This window comes from Aethalodelphis obliquidens, unplaced genomic scaffold (assembly GCF_003676395.1).
Source record: "Aethalodelphis obliquidens isolate GAN/ISIS:26980383/991018 unplaced genomic scaffold, ASM367639v1 scaffold72, whole genome shotgun sequence".
NCBI classification, from domain to species: domain Eukaryota; kingdom Metazoa; phylum Chordata; class Mammalia; order Artiodactyla; family Delphinidae; genus Aethalodelphis; species Aethalodelphis obliquidens.
Window position 1 is genome coordinate 2,312,734 of NW_020838016.1, and position 19,006 is coordinate 2,331,739.

General features: G+C 52.1%; 1 protein-coding gene across 4 annotated transcripts in view; it reads right to left on the bottom strand.

Moving 5' to 3' along the window:
* Positions 1–12,347: 12,347 nt before the first annotated feature.
* Positions 12,348–19,006, bottom strand: part of KY (kyphoscoliosis peptidase) — a 49,485-nt gene continuing 42,826 nt past the window's right edge. For 2 of the 4 annotated variants that reach the window (XM_027091687.1, XM_027091688.1), the window contains 2 exons: positions 17,588–17,778; positions 12,669–13,564 (listed from right to left, as the gene is read on the bottom strand). In XM_027091687.1, the coding sequence (XP_026947488.1) occupies positions 12,669–13,564; positions 17,588–17,778 (1,087 nt within the window). Of the gene's footprint in view, positions 13,565–17,587; positions 17,779–19,006 lie in introns of all 4 variants that reach the window. The other 2 variants (XM_027091690.1, XM_027091689.1) reach the window with 2 other exon arrangements.

Genomic DNA, 19,006 nt, shown 5'->3' on the forward strand with positions numbered 1-19,006 from the left:
CACTCAAGTTCATAGAGGCTTAAATTCTCTCCTTGGACCCCTTGGTAGGGGGTCCATGGACTCCAGGTTAAGAATTTAGAGGCTTAGAGCTTATCTATGCTTTACCTTGTCCCTGGTCAGTCTGGTTCTCTGTGAACATTCACTTGTGTAGTGGGGGCAGTATTTGTGCTTAGTGTCACCTGTGATTCTAAGAACTCAGTCTTTAAACAGATGAGATCACAAACCAATTTATGCAAGAGGAACCTTATTTTTTATTATTCGTGGAGTGACTTTGGGCATCTTGGAGAACTAGTGTTATGCACTCGACAGCTCAGAGCATTCCCCTGAGTTACAGGGGACCCTGGGCTGTGGATGTTCTCAGCATTTAGGGCAACCAGGTCAAGCCTGGGGCCCCAGGTCCTGGCCTGGGGCTCCTCGGAGGAAAGCTAGGTTTGGCCAAGCATCCCACAGTCCCTGTAGGTGACAAACCCAGTGGGTGACAAGTGGCATCTTGGGCTTGCTGCACGTGATCAGGGAAAAGCTGGACCACTCGGACGTCTCCTCCAACAGAGCTGCAGAGGGTGCCACCATCCACTGTGGACAAGGAGCTATGAAACACGGGGGTGGCTGGGGCTCTGTGCACCCAAGCAGAATTCTGTAGCCCAAGGGCGGCCACCCGGGGACTGTGGGGCAAGGGACCGGACGAGGGTAGCTGGTGCAGGTGAGACAGGCTGGGACCTGGGAGCCTTTGCTGCAGTGCTTGCACCTGGACACACCTATCCTCGAGCAACGGAATACAAAAAACGATAAGGGACTGAAAATAACTGCATGCATGTGCAGTCGGGGCAAATTATGAACAACAAAACACAAAAACACCAAAAACCCACACAGCACCCCCAAGGGAGTGGGCAGACTACCTAAGCCACCCCTCCGGCCCAACCCTTGGACCAAACCCTACGCTCACCCCATGTAATTAACCAGCTAACCTAACCCCCGCCCCTTGGGGATCGAGGAAGGGAACCTGTTGTTTGTTCTCGCTCCCTCCTGCTGCAGCAGGGGCCCCAGTAAAGCCTTGCCTGAATTTCTTGTCTGGCCTCTGATCAATTTCTATTGATTAAGGAGGCCAGGAACCTGGTTGGTAACACAGGGAGGCCAGTCGGAGTTCCTGTAGGTACAACTCTGGATGGCAGTCCTGAATCTCTGTCTTCACAAAACAATCCAGTAGTCTCTGAATCTCAGAACATGCATTTTGGACCCTTGGCCTAAAATTAAATCGTACAAACAAAGCAAATGTTTTATCCAGCAATGGTCAGATAATCATAGCTCTCTGTTGTGTACCCTCGCCTCTCACCCCGAGCCAGCTACAAGATGACTCTACTCCAATGAGAAACAGAAGTTCCCTAAACTAGTGTTTCTCATAACTTAACAGTTGACTTAAAAATGCTTCATTGGATTCAAAATCTCTCCATAAATTACTAGAAACTTCAACAATAAATTTGTCAGTTAAAGAAGAGGAATTGCAATGAGTCTTTAAATACATTTTGTAGTACGGTAGTTTTCAAATTAATGTAAAGAAAATTATCACTACTTTGTAAAGTTTCTCATCAAGGTGGACTAGAAGGAATTTAAAGACACTGTTAGCTAAAAATATCTTAATTAAGAATTGTTTGTAACAATTTCCAGTATAAATCCTGATATAAAAAGTTAAGGTCATTAATCATACTTAAAAGCTTTTGCACAGCAAAGGAAACTATCAACCAAATAAATGAATAGACAACCTACAGAAAGGGAAAAAATACTTGCAAATGATATGACCAACAATGGGTTAACTTCCAAAATATACAAATAGCTCATACAACTCAATATCAAAAAAAACAAACAACCCAGTCAAAAAATGGGCAGAAGACCTAAACAGACATTTCTCCAAAGACATACAGATGGCCAACAGGCACATGAAAAGATACTCAACATTGCTAATTATTAGAGAAATGCAAATCAAAACCACAATGAGGTATCACCTCACATTGGTCAGAATGGCCATCATCAAAAAGAATACAAATAAATGCTGGAGAGGGTGTGCAGAAAAGGGATCCCTCATACGCTGTTGCTGGGAATGTAAGTTGGTGCATCCACTGTGGAGAACAGTGTGGAGGTTTCTTAAAAAACTAAAAATAGAGCTACCATATGATCCAGCAATCCTACCCCTGGGCATATACCTGGAAAAGACAAAAACTCTAATTTCAAAAGATACATGAACCTCAATGTTCATTGCCAGCACTATCTACAATAGCCAAGACATGGAAACAACCTAAGTGCCCATCAATAGGGGAATGGATAAAGAAGATGTGGTACACATATACAATGGAATACTACTCAGCCATAAAAAAGAATGAAATAATGCCATTTGCAGTAACATGGATGGACCTAGAGATTATCCTACTAAGTCAGACAGAGAAAGACAAATATCATATGATATCACTTATATGTGAAATCTAAAAAATAATACAAATGAATTTATTTACAAAACAGAAACAGATTCACAGATATAAAACAAACTTATGGTTACCAAAAGGGAAAGGGGAGGGGGGAGGGATAAATTAGGAGTATGGGATTAACAGAAACAAACTACTACATATAAAATAGATAAGAAACAAGGATTTATTGTGTAACACAGGGAACAATATTCAATATTTTGTATTAACCTATAATGAAAAAAATCTGAAAAAAAAATGTAACTGAATCACTTTGCTGTACACCTGAAACTAACACAATATCGTGAATCAACTATATTGCAATAAAAAAAGTTAAGGTCATGAAAGAAAGCTCAGGGTTTTCATTAAAAATTTTGAAAAGATCATATTGGAAGTTTTATATAAATTCAATGTCTTTCCTAATACTTGCATTTTATTTTTATCATCAAAATTACATATTGCAGAGAAAATGTAATGAATTTTGTCTCATATAGACACCCTTAAATCCTCTCCAGTTTACCCCAGAGGGTTGTGCAAATATTATTGTCTATGCTTTTCATGGGAAGTCTTCCCTTAAATGAGAAGGGGGCCTCGGTGGCGAGGGAGGGTTTGGCATGGGTGCATTGTAGGCTACCCTTCTTCCTCTTCTTTTATGCCTGAGCTAAAATATTTCTGCAGTTAAAATGTGTTGTGATTAATAGTTAAACCTATGTGGGCTACTCAGATGACAGTTCATCCATTTATTAATTCATTCATCAAATATTTAACCAAGCAAACTCCTCATCTTAGAAGCCTGAGCTCCTGTGATTCCCTGAAGATGCCGGCGACACAGACCCCAGCTCCCAGAACCTCTGACAAGTGTGCGTGACGGGTCCAGTAACACACCTGCGCCCTTAGCAATTTGCATCACCAATGCTTAAAGAAGACCCTAGTGCCCAGCGGGATGGGCCGAGTGAAATGAGTCTGAGAGCAGAGAGGGAAACCTCAAAGCTGGGTCTCCACTTACCAGCTGTACGCCCTTGGGCAGTTTCTTCATATGCAGAATGTGGACTCTGATACTCACTCAGTGAGGTTGTCCTGAGGCCAGGTGAGATGCTGAATAGGGAAGAGAATCAAAAAGCTGTTGATGGGGCCTCACAGGTAATATCCGTCACTGAAGGGGGCAGCTGTAGGAAAGCATCCACTCAGGGGCGGGTAGCTGACCTTGGCTTCAGGGTCTGGGAGATGGTCAGAGGGGGAGGGGTAGGAGGACCTGGGCAGCCAGCCCGTCCAAAGCGAGCGCTGCAACTCTGTTCCCTGTGGAGCTGTTCACAGGCTTCTTGGGAAAAGTTGCCAGTCAGATTTTAATGTGATTTTCCTGATTTTTAAATGGTGGCTGCAGTTAACACTGTGCAGTCTGAACAGTAAGGTTGGTAACCTCTACCCACACCAGTGTGGAGGTGATAAGGATGACCTGGGGCCAGGCTGCATCACCACAGCCAAGGCCTCTAGGACAGGGGTTGGGGAAGGCCGCAGGAGGACAGGCCACCTTCCCTTGTCTGCAGAGCTCCGAGGGACACTGAGGCCACAGCAGCTGGCTGTCTGCCACGTGCTCCTTCCATCCTCCAGGGAGAACGGAGCTCATAGAAGAGAGTGACTTCCATTTAGAGCTAAAACTATAAAACCTCTAGAAGAAAACAGGAGAAGATCTTCGTGATCCTGGGTTAGGCAAAGATTCTTTTTCTTAGATGGTGGCATTGGGTGATTTGTTTTCCCCTGGATTTAACAAATGCCGGCATTTCATCATATATGCTTCAAAACTTACCTAGCATCAAAGATTACCGAAAACTTTTCTGTGATCCTTTCTAATTTCTTGCCCTTTCTTCTATCTCCAGAAGCAAGTGCTATCCTGGTGATAGTGTTAACATTTCACAACCATATTTTTGTATTTGTACACATCTACAAAGAACACACTGCATGATTTCAGGTACTATAATTGTTATTTCTGTACACTAGAAAAAAACAAGTAGAAAATGAACTTAAAAATTGATACCATTAAAAAAAATTGATACCATTTACTGCATCATGAAAAATACATCTGTGCTTACTTAGAAATATATCTAATAAAAGATATGCAAGGCTCTAAAAAAGTTTACTAAACATTACTGAGATAAAGCAAGAATTTCCACCCTCATCCTCTGAAGAGGGAGACGGTGAAGGGAGAGTGGGGTTGGGATGCATCAGATGGGTCTTGTACTGGTGGCTCAGGGCTCCTGCCACATGGTGGTCCTGGAATATAACAGATATATCCACCAGCCAGTGGGTGGACTGGTCAACTGCTCTCACTTAATGCCCCTTTCAGCAGAAGTGCCCAGTAATGTAACAGCTGCCTTGAGAAGTGCAGAGCTCCTGGTCTCTGGAAAATTCTAGGACAGGCAGGGTGGCCAAGTGTTGGAGACAGGATTTCTTCTTTTTAGGCTGGAATCAGTGACTGGTATGATTTTATGAGGGGCCTGCGACCTTCTGATTCTTCAGGGAACAACACACAACACATCAGTATCATCCTCGTGATGCTGGTGACAACTGTGGTGTGGTGATGATGACAGCTGAGTCTCACTGAGCCCTTCCTATGTGCCAGGGGCTTTGTTCACTGTGTTCTTTTTCACTCATTCAAACCCTATAAGAAGCTTACATGGTGTGTGCTGTGATTATCCCCATTTTAGTGATGACAAAACTGAGACAGGAGGCTTGGTAACTTGCCAACAGCAGCGGCAGGTGGCCGCGCTGGGTTGGAATCCGGGTGGCTGACTGCACGGTTGGTACCATCCTCGTGTCATCCAGGGATCCGGCCTCAGGAGCTCTGCGAGGAGGGGTCCCTGGGGATCCTCAGGCCCTGCCCCCCTCTACCCTGAGTCAAGCCAATGTTTACAGAGAGAAACTGAGGTTTCAGTCGTGCATTAATGGCTCCTGACCGCACAAGGCAACTTTTGCTCAGTGACCAGCGGCTAAGAGGCCATCTTTCCTTTGAACACTCTTGTTGAGCTTTAAAAATGTCAAGTGAAGCTTTCACAGACAAAGTCGATTTCCTCCCAAGATCAGGTTCTCTCCACTGCATTTCTCCTGGGAGGTGGGGAAGGGGATCTGAGGCTGATGAAACAGACACGAGAGGGTTCACAGTGCCCACGTTCATCATCCAGTCCTGAGGGCAAGGTGGGGAACAGCCTCCAGAGGCCTACGGTATCTTGGCTACATTGAATTTTTTGTCGTATAATGAAATGACCAATGTTAACTTTCAGATCCCCTTGGTGTTCACATACACACTAATACATATGCAGACCGGCAGAGCGCTCACCAGACAATTTGTCATCCCGCAGTCATTTCTTTTACATAAACGTTCCTCGTCCTCCCTCATCACCACTCCTTGTCCATATGGGAGCTGCCAGGGGCCCCTCACTCCTAACATCTGTTCTCCATTAATCGTGTGGCCCAATTCCTCCTGGCCATTCTCGGTGTGGCTGCCCCTCTGCCCTCATGGCACGATCCTCCCCACCGTCCTCCCTGCCACCCTAGAGGGGGCGTCCTCGCCCGGTCCCCGCACAGCTGGGGTGGAATTATGTCTGATTCCTCGTGTCACGGAGGCATTCAGCCGTCCCCCCAGTGGAAACAGAGCAATCTCAGCACAAGCCTAGGGCGGCAGTTCCCCCGGGAAGAAGGGCACTCCTCCGATCAACCGGTTGCCCTGGTTGCTTTTTGGAGGTGAACACCAGGAGTACGCCCAGCCAGGTGGCAACCTTTGTGCCCCTTAAATCCATATTTCCCACAGGGGCAAAGGAGCTCGTCGCCCAGCATATAGCTTTCAGTTAGTTGGGAAAAAGAAGATGACTCAACAGTCTTTTGGGTCAACAGCCATGTAAATAAATCCAGTGATTTATAATTTCGTTTTTGAAAGGACAAATTGATGTTCACTTCAAACACGTACTGACTGCTTATTCTAAATGCAAGGTACTGTTTCATCATGAGATGAAATAACACACAAGTTCGGGGTGCTTTCTCCTTCCTGGAGCATTATGTCTGTGCGCGTGTGTGTGCTCCACGCGGGTGGGTTGGGTGGTGACCTCCTGGAGCCCAGAGGTGGTCAGGACGCCTCCAGAGCAACAACCTCGGGTCTATGGTGGGAGGTGACTGATTGTCCGTGGGCAAAGTTGTCGGGAAGCCAGCGCTCACCCACTGGTCTGAATAATCTCCTGCATCATTTGGTCTTGGCTTGAGTTTGGCTGCCTTTCGGTCAGAATTGGCAAATGCGTGGTGCACCTCACCCTTCAGTCCAGTGTCTATGGATCACTAGCTAATCACAATACTCTTTCATACTGAGCCCGATGTGACCTCAGAATCCTTCTTAACCCAATGCTCCAGGCAGCAATGACCAAACATGTGGAGAGCCGGTTTAAGTCCAGGTTTCCTTCTCATTCTCAAACCCTTGTGACTCAGCTTTGCCACTGGATACACAAGGACCTTGAGGCATTTTGTCTCTTTTATGTCTCATCCTGTAGGCGCTTCTCTTTAGAGGATCGGCCTTGGGGACAGTAATGCTCAAAGAACGAGGAGCTCTGAGTGTTCACTGGACCATTGTTTTCTGAGACATCAACCTTCCCTCCTGAAGATAGGCCTGAAAATACTCAAACTTTGTCAGTAAAAAATGTTTATGCTTTTTGGTCTTAAATAACAAAAATGTGCCATTTTTGCAGCTCTTTCCTAAGGTAACGGGTTTTCCTGGGGTCTTAGAAGCTTTCCTGTAGGAAGGTTTATTCTCTGGGCTTGTTTGGGTGGGACCGGCAGGTGCCTCCAAGGGTATTTGTGTTCCTGAACGGAAGCACCAAGCTTAGGTTATAGAGCCTCCTTCAGACTGGGCCCTGGGGGAGAAGCTGGGGCAGGAAACATCGTTAGATGAAGGAAAGGCAACTCCATAAGACTCTTCATGGCCAGAGGGTCCCTGACCATCCTCTGCCATCACCCTTACCAGCAGGGTGACCACCTGCAGCCACCACCGCTGCACCTGTCCGAGGTCTCCCCTGGCTGTGGTGCTAAGAGCTATCCTCCACACTGTCTCCTAGAGACGTCCTCAGCACCTTGCCTCTTCAGAGTCCAGGAAAAGGAGGAGACTCTGGGATTTTACCTGCCTCCCTATTAAAACCAGGTTTTGTTTGAAGACCTACATTTTCCACCAACACCTGACCAAATTATGCCTTCTCCAGAGGTGGCGAACTTCTGGAAGCTTTTCATGGACACCTTGTCTTAACCAACACACTAGTCCTGGTACTCAAGTAAGAGGAAGCATGGAGAGTCACAGGGCAGGTGGGGGTTCATGTCGTCAGAGGAAGCAGCACACAGTGTCACCAGGAGACGAGGAGGGCCTGAATTACGGCAAAGGCTGCTCAAAGGAACGCTCATGGCGTTGGACTGTTCCCAATATGGAACACGGCAGAATGGGCCAGATTTCCTCACTGAAGGGGATGCTGGGGTTACTAGTGGCCACCATGAGTTTGACTTAGGGGATGGGGATGCATTTGTTGGGGGCCCAGGAGGAGGTGGAGGTAATCTGGGGGAGAGAAGTGACTTTGGTTCAGTATCTTTTGACTCAGGGATGCCGGTGGGACATTCCAAGAGACGGCATCCCAGTTGCCGCCTGACTTTTAGTTTTCTTTAGTTCTGCTCACAAAATCAGAGATCCTGTCAGGGGCTGTTGCTTCCCCTTTGGTCCCTCAGGCAAGAGAGGAGCCAGCAGCGCAGTCTGCTGGGGGCCGCAGGGCAGGCTCTTAACCCAGCAGGGCCCTTCAGATGTTCCGTCACTGACAATCCCAGGCCTACCGCCTGCCAGCATCTGTTCACGGAGACACAGCATCACAAACTCTCTGGACTGGAAGGGATTTTAGAGGTCATCCACTGCAGCCTCGGGGCTGACATTTTCAAACTGGTCTAAGAATTTGAGAGTCCCCCCTTCTATTATGCGGAAAGTGTGTCTTCTGACTTTCCCTTATCATGCTGTTAAAGATCACCCGTGGGCCTCCTTCGTAAGGAGAAGCGTGCTGGGGCTTGTGTTTGTGGGTCTAGCAGTGAGGGGCGTGACAAGGCCAGATTTGGGAACACGAGTTCTTTTTGTCCTTCACACGACAGCTATGAGAATGGTCTCCATGGTTACGGCAGCTTCTTAGAGGTGTCTAGATTTTCATTTTCTATATTTCCCTAAATGTCTAATTTATGAATAATCTGTTTCGATAACCTGCTGGAAAGTTTCTGCAAGTATACGTATATCAAGGAATATATATTTATATATATTCACAACGACAACAAAAAGTAGGCTGATAGGCATTTTTGGAACATTTTTTTTTCTCCCACTAAAAACAGAAATTAGGATCGAATTAAAAATTTCAAGTTAAACAAGATTCAATGAAATGAACACTGCCTTTATGTTCTTCAAAGGCACGTGTGCCGGAGAGGGGCTGGAGCTAACCTAATTATGTTTGCTTTAATGTGAAATAGCTATTTGCCTGACATTCTATTTCCATCTCACCATCACATTCAAATATCTGGGACATTGATTTTTTTTTTTCCTAGCGTTCCCTTTGAACATCAAAGTGTTTTTTCCTGTTCTTTACCCCCCTTGTGAGAACAGTGATAAGCATGGATCGATAATTACATTGTTGGATAAAAATGAATATAAATTTTATTGAAAAACAACACGAGCAACAATGTGGGGGAAAGCATACTCAACAGCCAGTGGCCCACACAACTCAATGCACACGTTATGAAAACTAATCACCTCTTCAGAGCTCCAACTACTCATCCAAATGAAAAGAAATGATCGACCTCAGATAAACTGACGGGGGACACAGATGCCGACAACCTCTGAATGCTTAGCCAACAGCAAAGGACGCGACCATACCATTCTGGTCCTCTGTTTGCTGTGGGTGATCGAGCGTATTTCAAGAATTAAACTGGTTTGGAAAGGACCTAGTCCTTCCGGTTAGTGTGGCATCAAAGACCCCAGACCACTGGGAAAATTTTTCTATTTTTCCCGTCCTTTAAGAAGAGGATTTCACAAACTTTCTTGGCAACTTGTCCCTCCTGCTTAACAACAGGAAATACTTTATGTCTAGCCTAAATCTTTCATGCTTCAGTTAATCTATTTATTTCCTTTTAATCTCAGCAGGCTGTGAGGGGTTCGCCCTGGTGGGACAATGTAACATATGGGGAACACACAATGATCACAATCAGATTGAAAACGGAGTCCAGCTGTGCTGGTGGCGCTTCCGAAACAAGCTGAAAAGAAGTTAATTGCGGTTGTGTTTGTAGCCCATTTGCCCCATCCTACTCCCCCCACCCTCCACGATCCTCCATGCCCTTCTGGGGACTTGCAGCAAAAGCTCTCTGAGTTCGATCAGTTCCAATCCTTCACTGGCGCAGGAATGAGTGTGGTCAAACTGTTCCATCCACTCCTACGGGAAGGGATTTCCGGGCAAAATACTCCCCGATCCTATTACATTCACGTCGTCTCACCATGCCAGGAAGGGCCCCAGTCTCGCCTCACAACTTGTGCGTGGCAACGACGTGCTCCATGTATACACGAGGAAGCGCTGAGAAGCCACGAGAAAGCACTCAGTGAATTTAACATAAACATCTCAGCTGCATTTTTCAAATTCTGTGTAAAAACCCCGGTGATAGGTTCAGCCTCAAGGGGATTTGCAGCGCCCGCAGCTCCGCACATCGGGCACCAGGGGGCGCCCGTGCCATTCCGCTGGCCGCTGGAACGCCTCGACCGGGAAACAAAGATAGGGATTTGAATAAAAGACTTCGAAATGCAACCCCGAATTCTACCCTGAGCAGCGCGCGTGTAAAAATTCATGAAGATTGGATTTCATTTCATGTATTTTTACTTTAGTGGGAAGAAATGCACGTGTCGTCTGACTCTGCCTACAGCTGTCTTTACAAGGGGCGGGGGCGCCTGTTGAAATGAGCAGGGAGGGCCGCTGATGCTCCCCAGCTCTTTGAGAGGCTGGGCCTCCGTCTCCGTCTAGGGACAGCTCTAATTTTTCTGGGTGGCATCCTTTGTGTGCTCTAGAATGTATAGATTAATTGTATTGTTTTGTAAAGGATGCATGCTGTTCCCGGCAGGACTAGCAGTCAGCTCTGGGTCCAGGGAGTGACTTGAGTCATAGAAGGCACTTATTATTTTGATGAAACACAGCACATTTCTTTCAGTCCATAAAATCAAAGGGGTGAGAAAAAGCTGTTTTCAGGGTGTAGAAACTCCCCTTGTTTCCCTGTTGTGGTGCACAACGGTTCTGCGTCTGCGGCCTTTGTGCATTTTCCAGACATGAGTGACACGGTGCTGAATGCCTGGGTGGCAGAGCCTATCAGAGGACGGCTGGACACAGGCCAGGGCAGCTTGGCCCTCCACGGTGTACTGCCCTTGAGTTCCAGGGCCCCCCGCCTGGTGGAGGATGGGCACCCCGTAGTGACATGTCTCTGGACTGGGCCCATACTGGGTGACAGTGGGGGTTTTCGGGGCAGAGATCCTAGGGGGATGATGGACAGAAGTGTTAGGAGCCTGGAACTTGAAACAGGCCTGGGCAAGAGAGGCTGCTGCCACCCACCCTGAGCTCTGGGATGGCAAGGGCAGGGCCCCTTGGTTTCCTCTGTAACCCCAGCATGAAAGGTCAACCGACGCCGTACCTGGTGCTTACTAAGTGCTCCACGAACATTTGTTGAATATACAAACGTGAGGATGAAGGCTCAGGAGGCTGTGAGGATCCCTGGGGGCCCTGGCTGTAGCTGAGTCCGGGCATGTGGAGCGACAGTGTGGGGAGGAGAGTGCTGGGCAGTGCTGGCTCTCAGGGGCTGAGGCACTGATAGGCAGGGGCTGCAGAGCTGGAGAAGCCAGGAGGGCAGGCGGAACCACCTCCAGTGTCTCCATGTGCTGGGATGGTGCTGCAGTGGCCACACAGGGCCTCTTGGGGCCTCTCCATCCTTCCCTTCCTGCTGCCCTTGCTGGAGCCAGCCTTTCTGCTGTTGCCATGGCAACGTTGGCCCGAGGTGTTGCTAAGGGCCGGCTGGGCAGCGATGCTTCTCAGGCCTGAGCAAGTAAGGGGCTCTGGACTGTCCCTACGGAAGGCGGGCCCTGGGGGGTCTCTCTTGTCTGAGAAAGGGAGGAGGGAGCATAGGATAGCGTTCAGCACAGAAACTGCTCCCAAGACAGGTCGAGGTCCCCCCAGGTGTGGCTTTGGTGGTAGGGATCTTGGGGCTGGCAGGGCCCTGTTATCGTGGGGGCCCCTTGGCACTGCGGCATTCTCACTACTTCACCCAAAGTCTTTATTTAGGGTTATCTCCAGGGCTCCCCAAGGGCCCAGCAGCCTCGGGGGGCCTCGTGGGAGGGGGGCGGGGGGGGGGGGGGTCCTGAGAGGGCCTGGAGGGGCCGAGTGAATTGCTCTTAGACAGAGTGGACTGAATTACTCCCTCTGAGAGCAGAGTCGGAGGTCTTACATCCTTAGACTCAGGTGGCAGGGCTGCCATGTATCCCTGCACCTCCTGGCCCCTACCCAGGACACCAAGAGCAGGCACCGGCCGCTCTTGGCCTTGGAGTCTCCCATAACTTTTCTGTTGCCACATTCCCAGCACACACAGGGATTGTGGAGGCCCTCAGCCCCTAGTCAGCTGGGGGGCAGTTAGTTTCCTCTCCACACCTTCCTTCTCGGACCCTGGAACAACAAGTGGCATCGGGAATGCGGAAGGTGGTCAGGTCTGGGAAAAAGATGACAGTCCAGCCTCCCCTGGGGTCCAGGAGTTGGTGAGAAACACTGTGATGCTCCTTGAAAGGGGCTCTAGGATTCAGGATGACTCAGCCTCGTAGAGTACGCCCTCTTCTCTCTCCCCATCATGGGAAAAGCTTTCGGCCCGGGCAGCATCCCTGCTTTCCCACACCAGCCAGATAACAACGACAGCATCAGCACGAGAAGGGGGCGTCTGGGCGGTGGTGTACAGTTTACAATACTTTAGATTTACATAGCACCTTTGTCTTCTAAAGGGCCTTTGCCTCTGTCCCCTCGGCCACCAGAACACAAACGTCACAGCTCCCGCGGCAGAGCAGCGAGACTGAGGCAGAGGCCTAGAAGGGATTCCATGCAGACTCAAGGGTGTCTGGGGCTCTCTGCACTGCCCAGAGCAGGGGTGACGGGGCCCCAGCCCTCACTGGGCGTTCACCTTGTATTTCAGGATGTAGGAGTAGAAGTTGTGGTTGGCATTCTCCAGCACCATGACGTAGACCTCCTGGCAGCCGGCTGTGTTGCAGCTGCCCTCCCAGTAGCCCTCGCGGTTCAGGGTCAGGGGCCACGTGTCCTGCCCCTTCACCAGGGCTTTGGCGACACCGTGCAGCTTCAGTTTGAACGGGACGTTGTGGTTGGCGGGCAGCACGCCCGACAGGGGCTCCAGTAGCTCATTGTCCTGCCCCCAGTTGCCGAAGCTCTCGGGGAACACGGGCCACTTCACCTTGCTGTTGGTGCAGCACAGGAGGTAATTGAAGACGAAGACGTAGTTGCCCGGTTCCTGCCTCTTCTTGACGAAGATCTTGAGCGCGAACTTGCCGGCGTGGGGCAACTGGACTTTCAGCTCCGTCCGCTTCTCCCGCTGCAGCTGGAAGATGTAGCGCCGCTGTGTCTCCTCGGTGACGGGGCCATCGTCCCCATGCAGCGATGCCAGGACGCTGATGCCCTCCTCCACGCCGAAGCTGACGGAGCAGCGCCCGTCGCTGGTGTAGATGACGGGCTCGGGGTGGGACGGCTTCGTGATGCCCATCTGCTCCGAGAACCAGCTGGGCCCCACGGGCTGGTGCAGCTCCGCAGGCAGCCGGACGTCGATGTCTGCGTAGTGGCACTTGAGTGTGTACTCCAGCACCGAGCTGTAGATCTCCGAGTTGCCCTTGGCGAAGATCTGCAGCTTGTGGGTGCCCACGGTCGGAGGGTACACGTCCAGCTTCATCCCGTTCTTCCTGAGGCTCAGCAGCCCGTGCTCCTGCTTGCCGTTGAGCATGAACATGAACAGCGTCGGGGCGCAGCTCTCGATGGTGACTGTGACCTTCCCGTTCACTGTGGGGAGAGAGCCGGGGTCAGGTGAGAGGGGTCTGGCCTGTGCGGATGTGCTGGTAAATGTTTAACAACGGGATCTCTGGGGGGAAAGTACTGACATATAGCGTCTGCCCATTTCCGTGGTGTAAATACCTTCACCATGACAGTTTTTTTTTTTTTTTGCGGTACTTGGGCCTCTCACTGTTGTGGCCTCTCCCGTTGCAGAGCACAGGCTCCAGACGCCCAGGCTCAGCGGCCATGGCTCACGGGCCCAGCCGCTCCGCGGCATGTGGGATCTTCCCAGACCGGGGCAGGAACCCATGTCCCCTGCAACGGCAGGCGGACTCTCAACCACTGCGCCACCAGGGAAGCCCAACCATGATAGTTTTAAGTCACCAGTGCGATTTCACTGAACATGATATAAGCCAGAAGCAGCACACCTCTGGAAGGGCGCCCCTACCCCCTCTAGGTGGCTCTCTTTGAGAGCTGCAAGCTGGGTGGGAGGGTGTCTCAAGAAAAAAATCTGCCCCCAGCTGTATGTGCTCGCCTTGCCCATTTGATCGTATCAGATGAGTGTTACACGGAGCCTTAACCTGATTCTAGGGCAGGGGAGAGGGCCGAGGGACAAGGAGGGCCCAAGACCCTGGTTGGAGAGCCTCCAACTCTCAAGTCTTGCTTTCACACTGCTCCCTCCAGCATCTGGGCGTTACCTTATCACAGCTGTCATGTCAACACATCACCTTAAAAACGGGTTGGAATGGCTTCCCTCCTGGAGGCTGTGCTCAAGGGGCAGGGCTGCTTCCTTGCGTGTCCCCCACTCTCCCTGAGCCCCCCCTGCCACCCCAGGCCACATGTCTCTAATGGGGTCAGTGAGTGCAAGGGAGGGTCTTCTGCACCCACCTTCCCCGCTCCTTGCCTCTCCCCTTGCCCTCCAGTGCTGTCTTCCTCTGTCCTGGTCATTGCTGTCGGGGAGAGGGGCCGAGTTCTCCGGTTATTGCAGCCCACCAGCACACCCCTACCTGGCCCTCCCTGCTTCGCAGGGCCACAGGGAGGGGGAGGGCCTCTCTGAGAGCCTCGCCTTCCTCTCAGAAGCTGATCTCCTGCTCCTCCCAGCTACCTCCCTGGTCCCGTGCGTGGATGAGCGCAAAGGAAGGAGACAGACTAGCGTCTGATCCATGCTCCCTAGTAGCCTTTCCCCAGTTGGGGGTCCAGTGCTCTTGCTGGGTAGGCAGAAAGCCATGCCCAGGCTCTAGGACAAGTGTCCCTGAGACTTCCTGTCTAATCAGCCACAAGGTTCCTGACTCCAGGTTGCTCAGCGACTGCATTCAGTGCTACCTCCTCCATCTGGAAGACTTTCCCTGCCTTCCCAGGTACTGCCAGCTCCTCACCTACCTTACTCTCCCAAACACCTGCCCACTGCAGTTCCCCTCCACCCAGTCAGCTCTCTGAAATCTGGCCTCCGTTCCCATTCTCCAAGTGTTCAAGTGTTCCTGGATGAGCTGCGCCACTGGCCACGCCCTCCTGGAAGTCCTCTCCTCGCCTTGCATCCACCACCCTCTCCAGCCTGGCCCTCTCTCCACCCTCTGACCACCACCTGATCCCTTCCCTTTCCCATACACTAATTGTGGCATTCTTTGTGCTTATGTGCTATTTTCTTTGTCTACACTCTTTCTCCACTGCCACCAGCCACCATGGGACCTGGTGACCTCCAAAGGAAAGTGACCAAGATCAGCAAACTTGTTATCAACCTCTCTCGGTTGAATCCCTTCTCTCCCCGCACTTCCTAATCTAAGCCAGCTCAGAGGGCAGAAGCTGTCTCAGCCCTCAGCTGCTCATGGACCCTGTCCTGCTCCATCCTGCACCACAGTTGGTTGTGTGGTCCCCGTGCAATTCACCTTTGATGCATGGAGTACTCCCAGCATCTCCACATGGCAGCCCGAGGGCTCCTGAAAATATCCACCCGGTCACTCTGGGGCTCACTTCACCATCAAACCAGAGGCCAGTGGAGAGGCCTGTCCCCTCCTGCCTTGCCTGAGTCAGGACCGTCTTCGGGCCTGCACGGTATTCCCTCACATCCTCCCGGGGGACACCCCTTCACGTCCCAGGGCCCTCACACATGCTCTTCCCCATACCGTTGTCCCCCAAACCTGGATAAGACCTCAGTGTAACGTTCTGACTGCAAAGAAAGCTTTCCTGATGTCCTGGGGTGAGGCTGAGCTGCCTGGAAGCCTCTCTCCTGGCTCTGCATCTCCTCCAGGGAACTTAGCACTGTACTAATGAATTGGTTATGGGTAACGTCCGTCTGTCCTCCCTGAGGGTGCCACAGGGAAGGGTCCACCTGCCTCCTTTCCTGCCATGTCCCAGGCCTGGCCGGGGCGCCTGGCCCAGGGCGTTCTTGGCAAAGGTAAGTTGACTGGCTGGGAAGACTTGAAATCAAGGATTGGAGACACCTGGGGACCAAGCTGGAGCCTGTGACCACCTCTTCCTCTCACCCCTCCTTTGCCTCCTCTCACTCTCTCCTCCCTGCCTTTTGCCCACCTCAGTTTTCCTCTCAGCTTTCTTCCCATCCCCAATCTTAAGAAAACTAGCTCCAGCAAAGAAATGTTCTATAAATATGCTTCATGAATATGCAATCACATTTTAGGTTTACTATATATTAAGAAACCCAGTGTTTACATTTCTCTGTCTCTTGAAAAGGCAAACCCCTTGGGGGCACTGTTTTGACGCTGGTGTGACCTGGCCCATTCCTCCCTGTGGCCCCGTGGCCCATGACAGCTGGAGCAGGGCCCCATCTGACATACGTGTAGGAGCCGCACTCCTGAGACGGCAGCTTCACGACGTTATCTTAGCAGCGGGAGCTGCCAGGTATTTGTAGTGTTAGAAAAAGTATTCCCAAGCTCAGCAGCCTAGTTAAGGAGACTGTTGTGAGGTAGAAGGGACAAGTCAGCTGGGACTAATGTGGGTGCCCCTATATTCCTGAGTGTGGGGTGGGGGTCCCCCGAAGACCCTCCCACAGAGCCCGCTGTGCTCATACCAGGTGAGCTCAGGCCTTCTCTCCTGGGAGCACACAGGGCCCTGGGGGCAGAGATGGGGCCCGTAGGCAGTCCTTGGAGGAAGTGTGGGGGTGCACTGATCCTGCTGGGCTGAGCCCTGACTGTGGCTCGGGCACCCCTGGGCCCAGCCCTCCCATAGGACTTGTAGTTCCCAAACACACCCAGCTGGCTGCCCGTGGCCCCTGTGGGGAGGTGGGGAACAAAGGTCAGTCCAGGCCAGCCTTGGGGACAGCTCGGCCGGGGGTCCTGCATGCCCAGCCCTGGGGAAGTCGGCTGAAGAGGCTGGTCCTGCCTTCAGGAGGGAAGGAAACAGGGCAGCGGGCAGAACCGGCCGGCATCCAGGCAGCGAGGGGAGCTCTGAGAGGCCAGGCAGCGCCCCTGGAGCCCGGCCGTCGTCTGGGGTGCTTGAGCTCAGACCTTGGAGGCCTTGCTTTGTCCTTCCTGGAGCACGTCCTTCCATGTCCCATGATGCCTGCTCTCCTCCAGCTCCCAGCACCCAGCTCGGTGGCTACCTCCCTACTACAGCCCCCAGCGCTCTGTCCTGGGACACGCCCGCCGCTCGCCCACTAGCTGCTTAAGCCACTGACACACAGACCCTGGCTCAGCCGGGTCAACACACGTTCTCTGCCAGGAGTTTAGGAGCATCTGTCGGGCACCTGAGCTGGGAGGCAGGTGTAGCCAGGTCTGAGGCAGTCCTTTCCCTGCTGTGTGAGCTGAGAGAGACTCCCCCAGCTCGGGCCCACCAGCCCTGGTGCCCCGACCCCGGGCTAAGAACGCGGCCCTCAGGCCAGGGAAACCTCGGACCCCCTACGCATCCCTGTCTTGGTTTATGCTGGTGGGAGGGGCTTCTGTCCCTGCAAATGTGACCTGAGGCTGCGTCATGCCCTGATGGCCTGACGGCCCGGGCTGCCTCTGTCTCCCCTGCACAGCCCCCATATACAGCGTCCAGTGAGCTGGGCCCTGGCAGGGCAGCCCCACGGGCCCGGGTTACCTGTTTTGATGACGGAGGTCTGCGGGTGGGCGCTCAGCATCCCCTTGTTGTAGAACTCACTCTTGTGATACATGTTATTCTCAAACTGCCTCAGAGATTGAGGAGGCTTGAGCAGCTGCCAGTTCTTGTTGTCCGGGAAATGGTCCTCGATGAACAGTGCAGGGTGGGTGAGGAAGTAGAATTCATTGTAGCTGGAGGAGGAAAGCAGGTCAGTAGTCATGTGGGGGGAGCAGGCCCCGGCTGTGCAGAGGCGCAGGGGGGCCCACAGGGGGACTTCGGGGCCTTCTTTGGGCTAACGTATCCTAGGGGGGGTCCAAGCCACTACCCAGTGGGAAGAGGCACCATTTCCGACCCTAACGTGGGCGCTGCAGATGCCCCCTCAGTGGCCGCTTCCATGAATAGGAGGTGAGACAGGATCTGAGGCCCCTTTTAAGAGAAGGCCACCACCCAGGAGGGGCTGTGACCAGGCGGGGAATGGGCTGCCCCTGCTCTCAAAGCCAAAGAGATTTGAAGGGAGCAAAGCCGTGACCCGCAGACCAGGTGCCAGTGGAGTGGAGGGAGGGCAGGGAGGGAAAGCCTGGTGCACCGGCTCCGTCCACATGGTGACCTGAGTAGCTGTGCAGGTGGGAGGCCCTGATGTGGTCCCTGGGGCTGCCTAGACACGGCTCTCTGGTCAGTGATGCAGATCAGGAGAAGAACGGGGGACTCATCCGACATGGGCGAGCCTTCAGTGAGCAGCGCCCAGAGCTGAGGCAGCAAAGCAGGGGTGTGAGTGAACACGTCCTGCACGTACGGGCTCCGTGCACGCACTTGTAGCGGCCCCGCGTGCAGGACCGCCAGGATTTTAGCTGCACAAATGGGGCCGTGCTCTCATTTCTCTGGATGAAAAGGCATCTGAGCTGCTGACGGCCATCAAGATCCAGCACGAATGTCAGGGCCTTAGCTTAAGGCTGGAGCCTCAGCAGACAGGTGCGCTCCAGCCCCCGCTGTGGCCACCAGGAACCTGCACACCCCAGCACCCCGTCCTGCACACCAGACCCCCCTTCTCAGAGGTAGGATTCAGCTGCATTCAGCCCAGAGAGCAGGAGGAGGAAGCCCGGTGTCTGCGAGAAGCGGTAGGAGACAACTCTGGCAACTGTAACACGGTCAGTGGCCAAAGGCCTGAGGGGAACCTACAGACACTTAGAGAAGCTTCTCAGCCCGGCCTTGCCTTGCACTTGGCCTGTGGGCAAACACTGTGCTTTTGGTACTTGGGTGGAGGGAGCGCTGGGGAGACAGAGGGGGGATTTAGACAGTGGAGAGTGAGGTGACAGGAAGGCCTGGGCCCTTATCTTGGCCTGGAGCTAGCTCACTCCCTCCACCAGAGGAAGGGTGGGAGCGGCCAGCAGCACACGGAGGAGGCCCCCCAGCCCTCCTTCC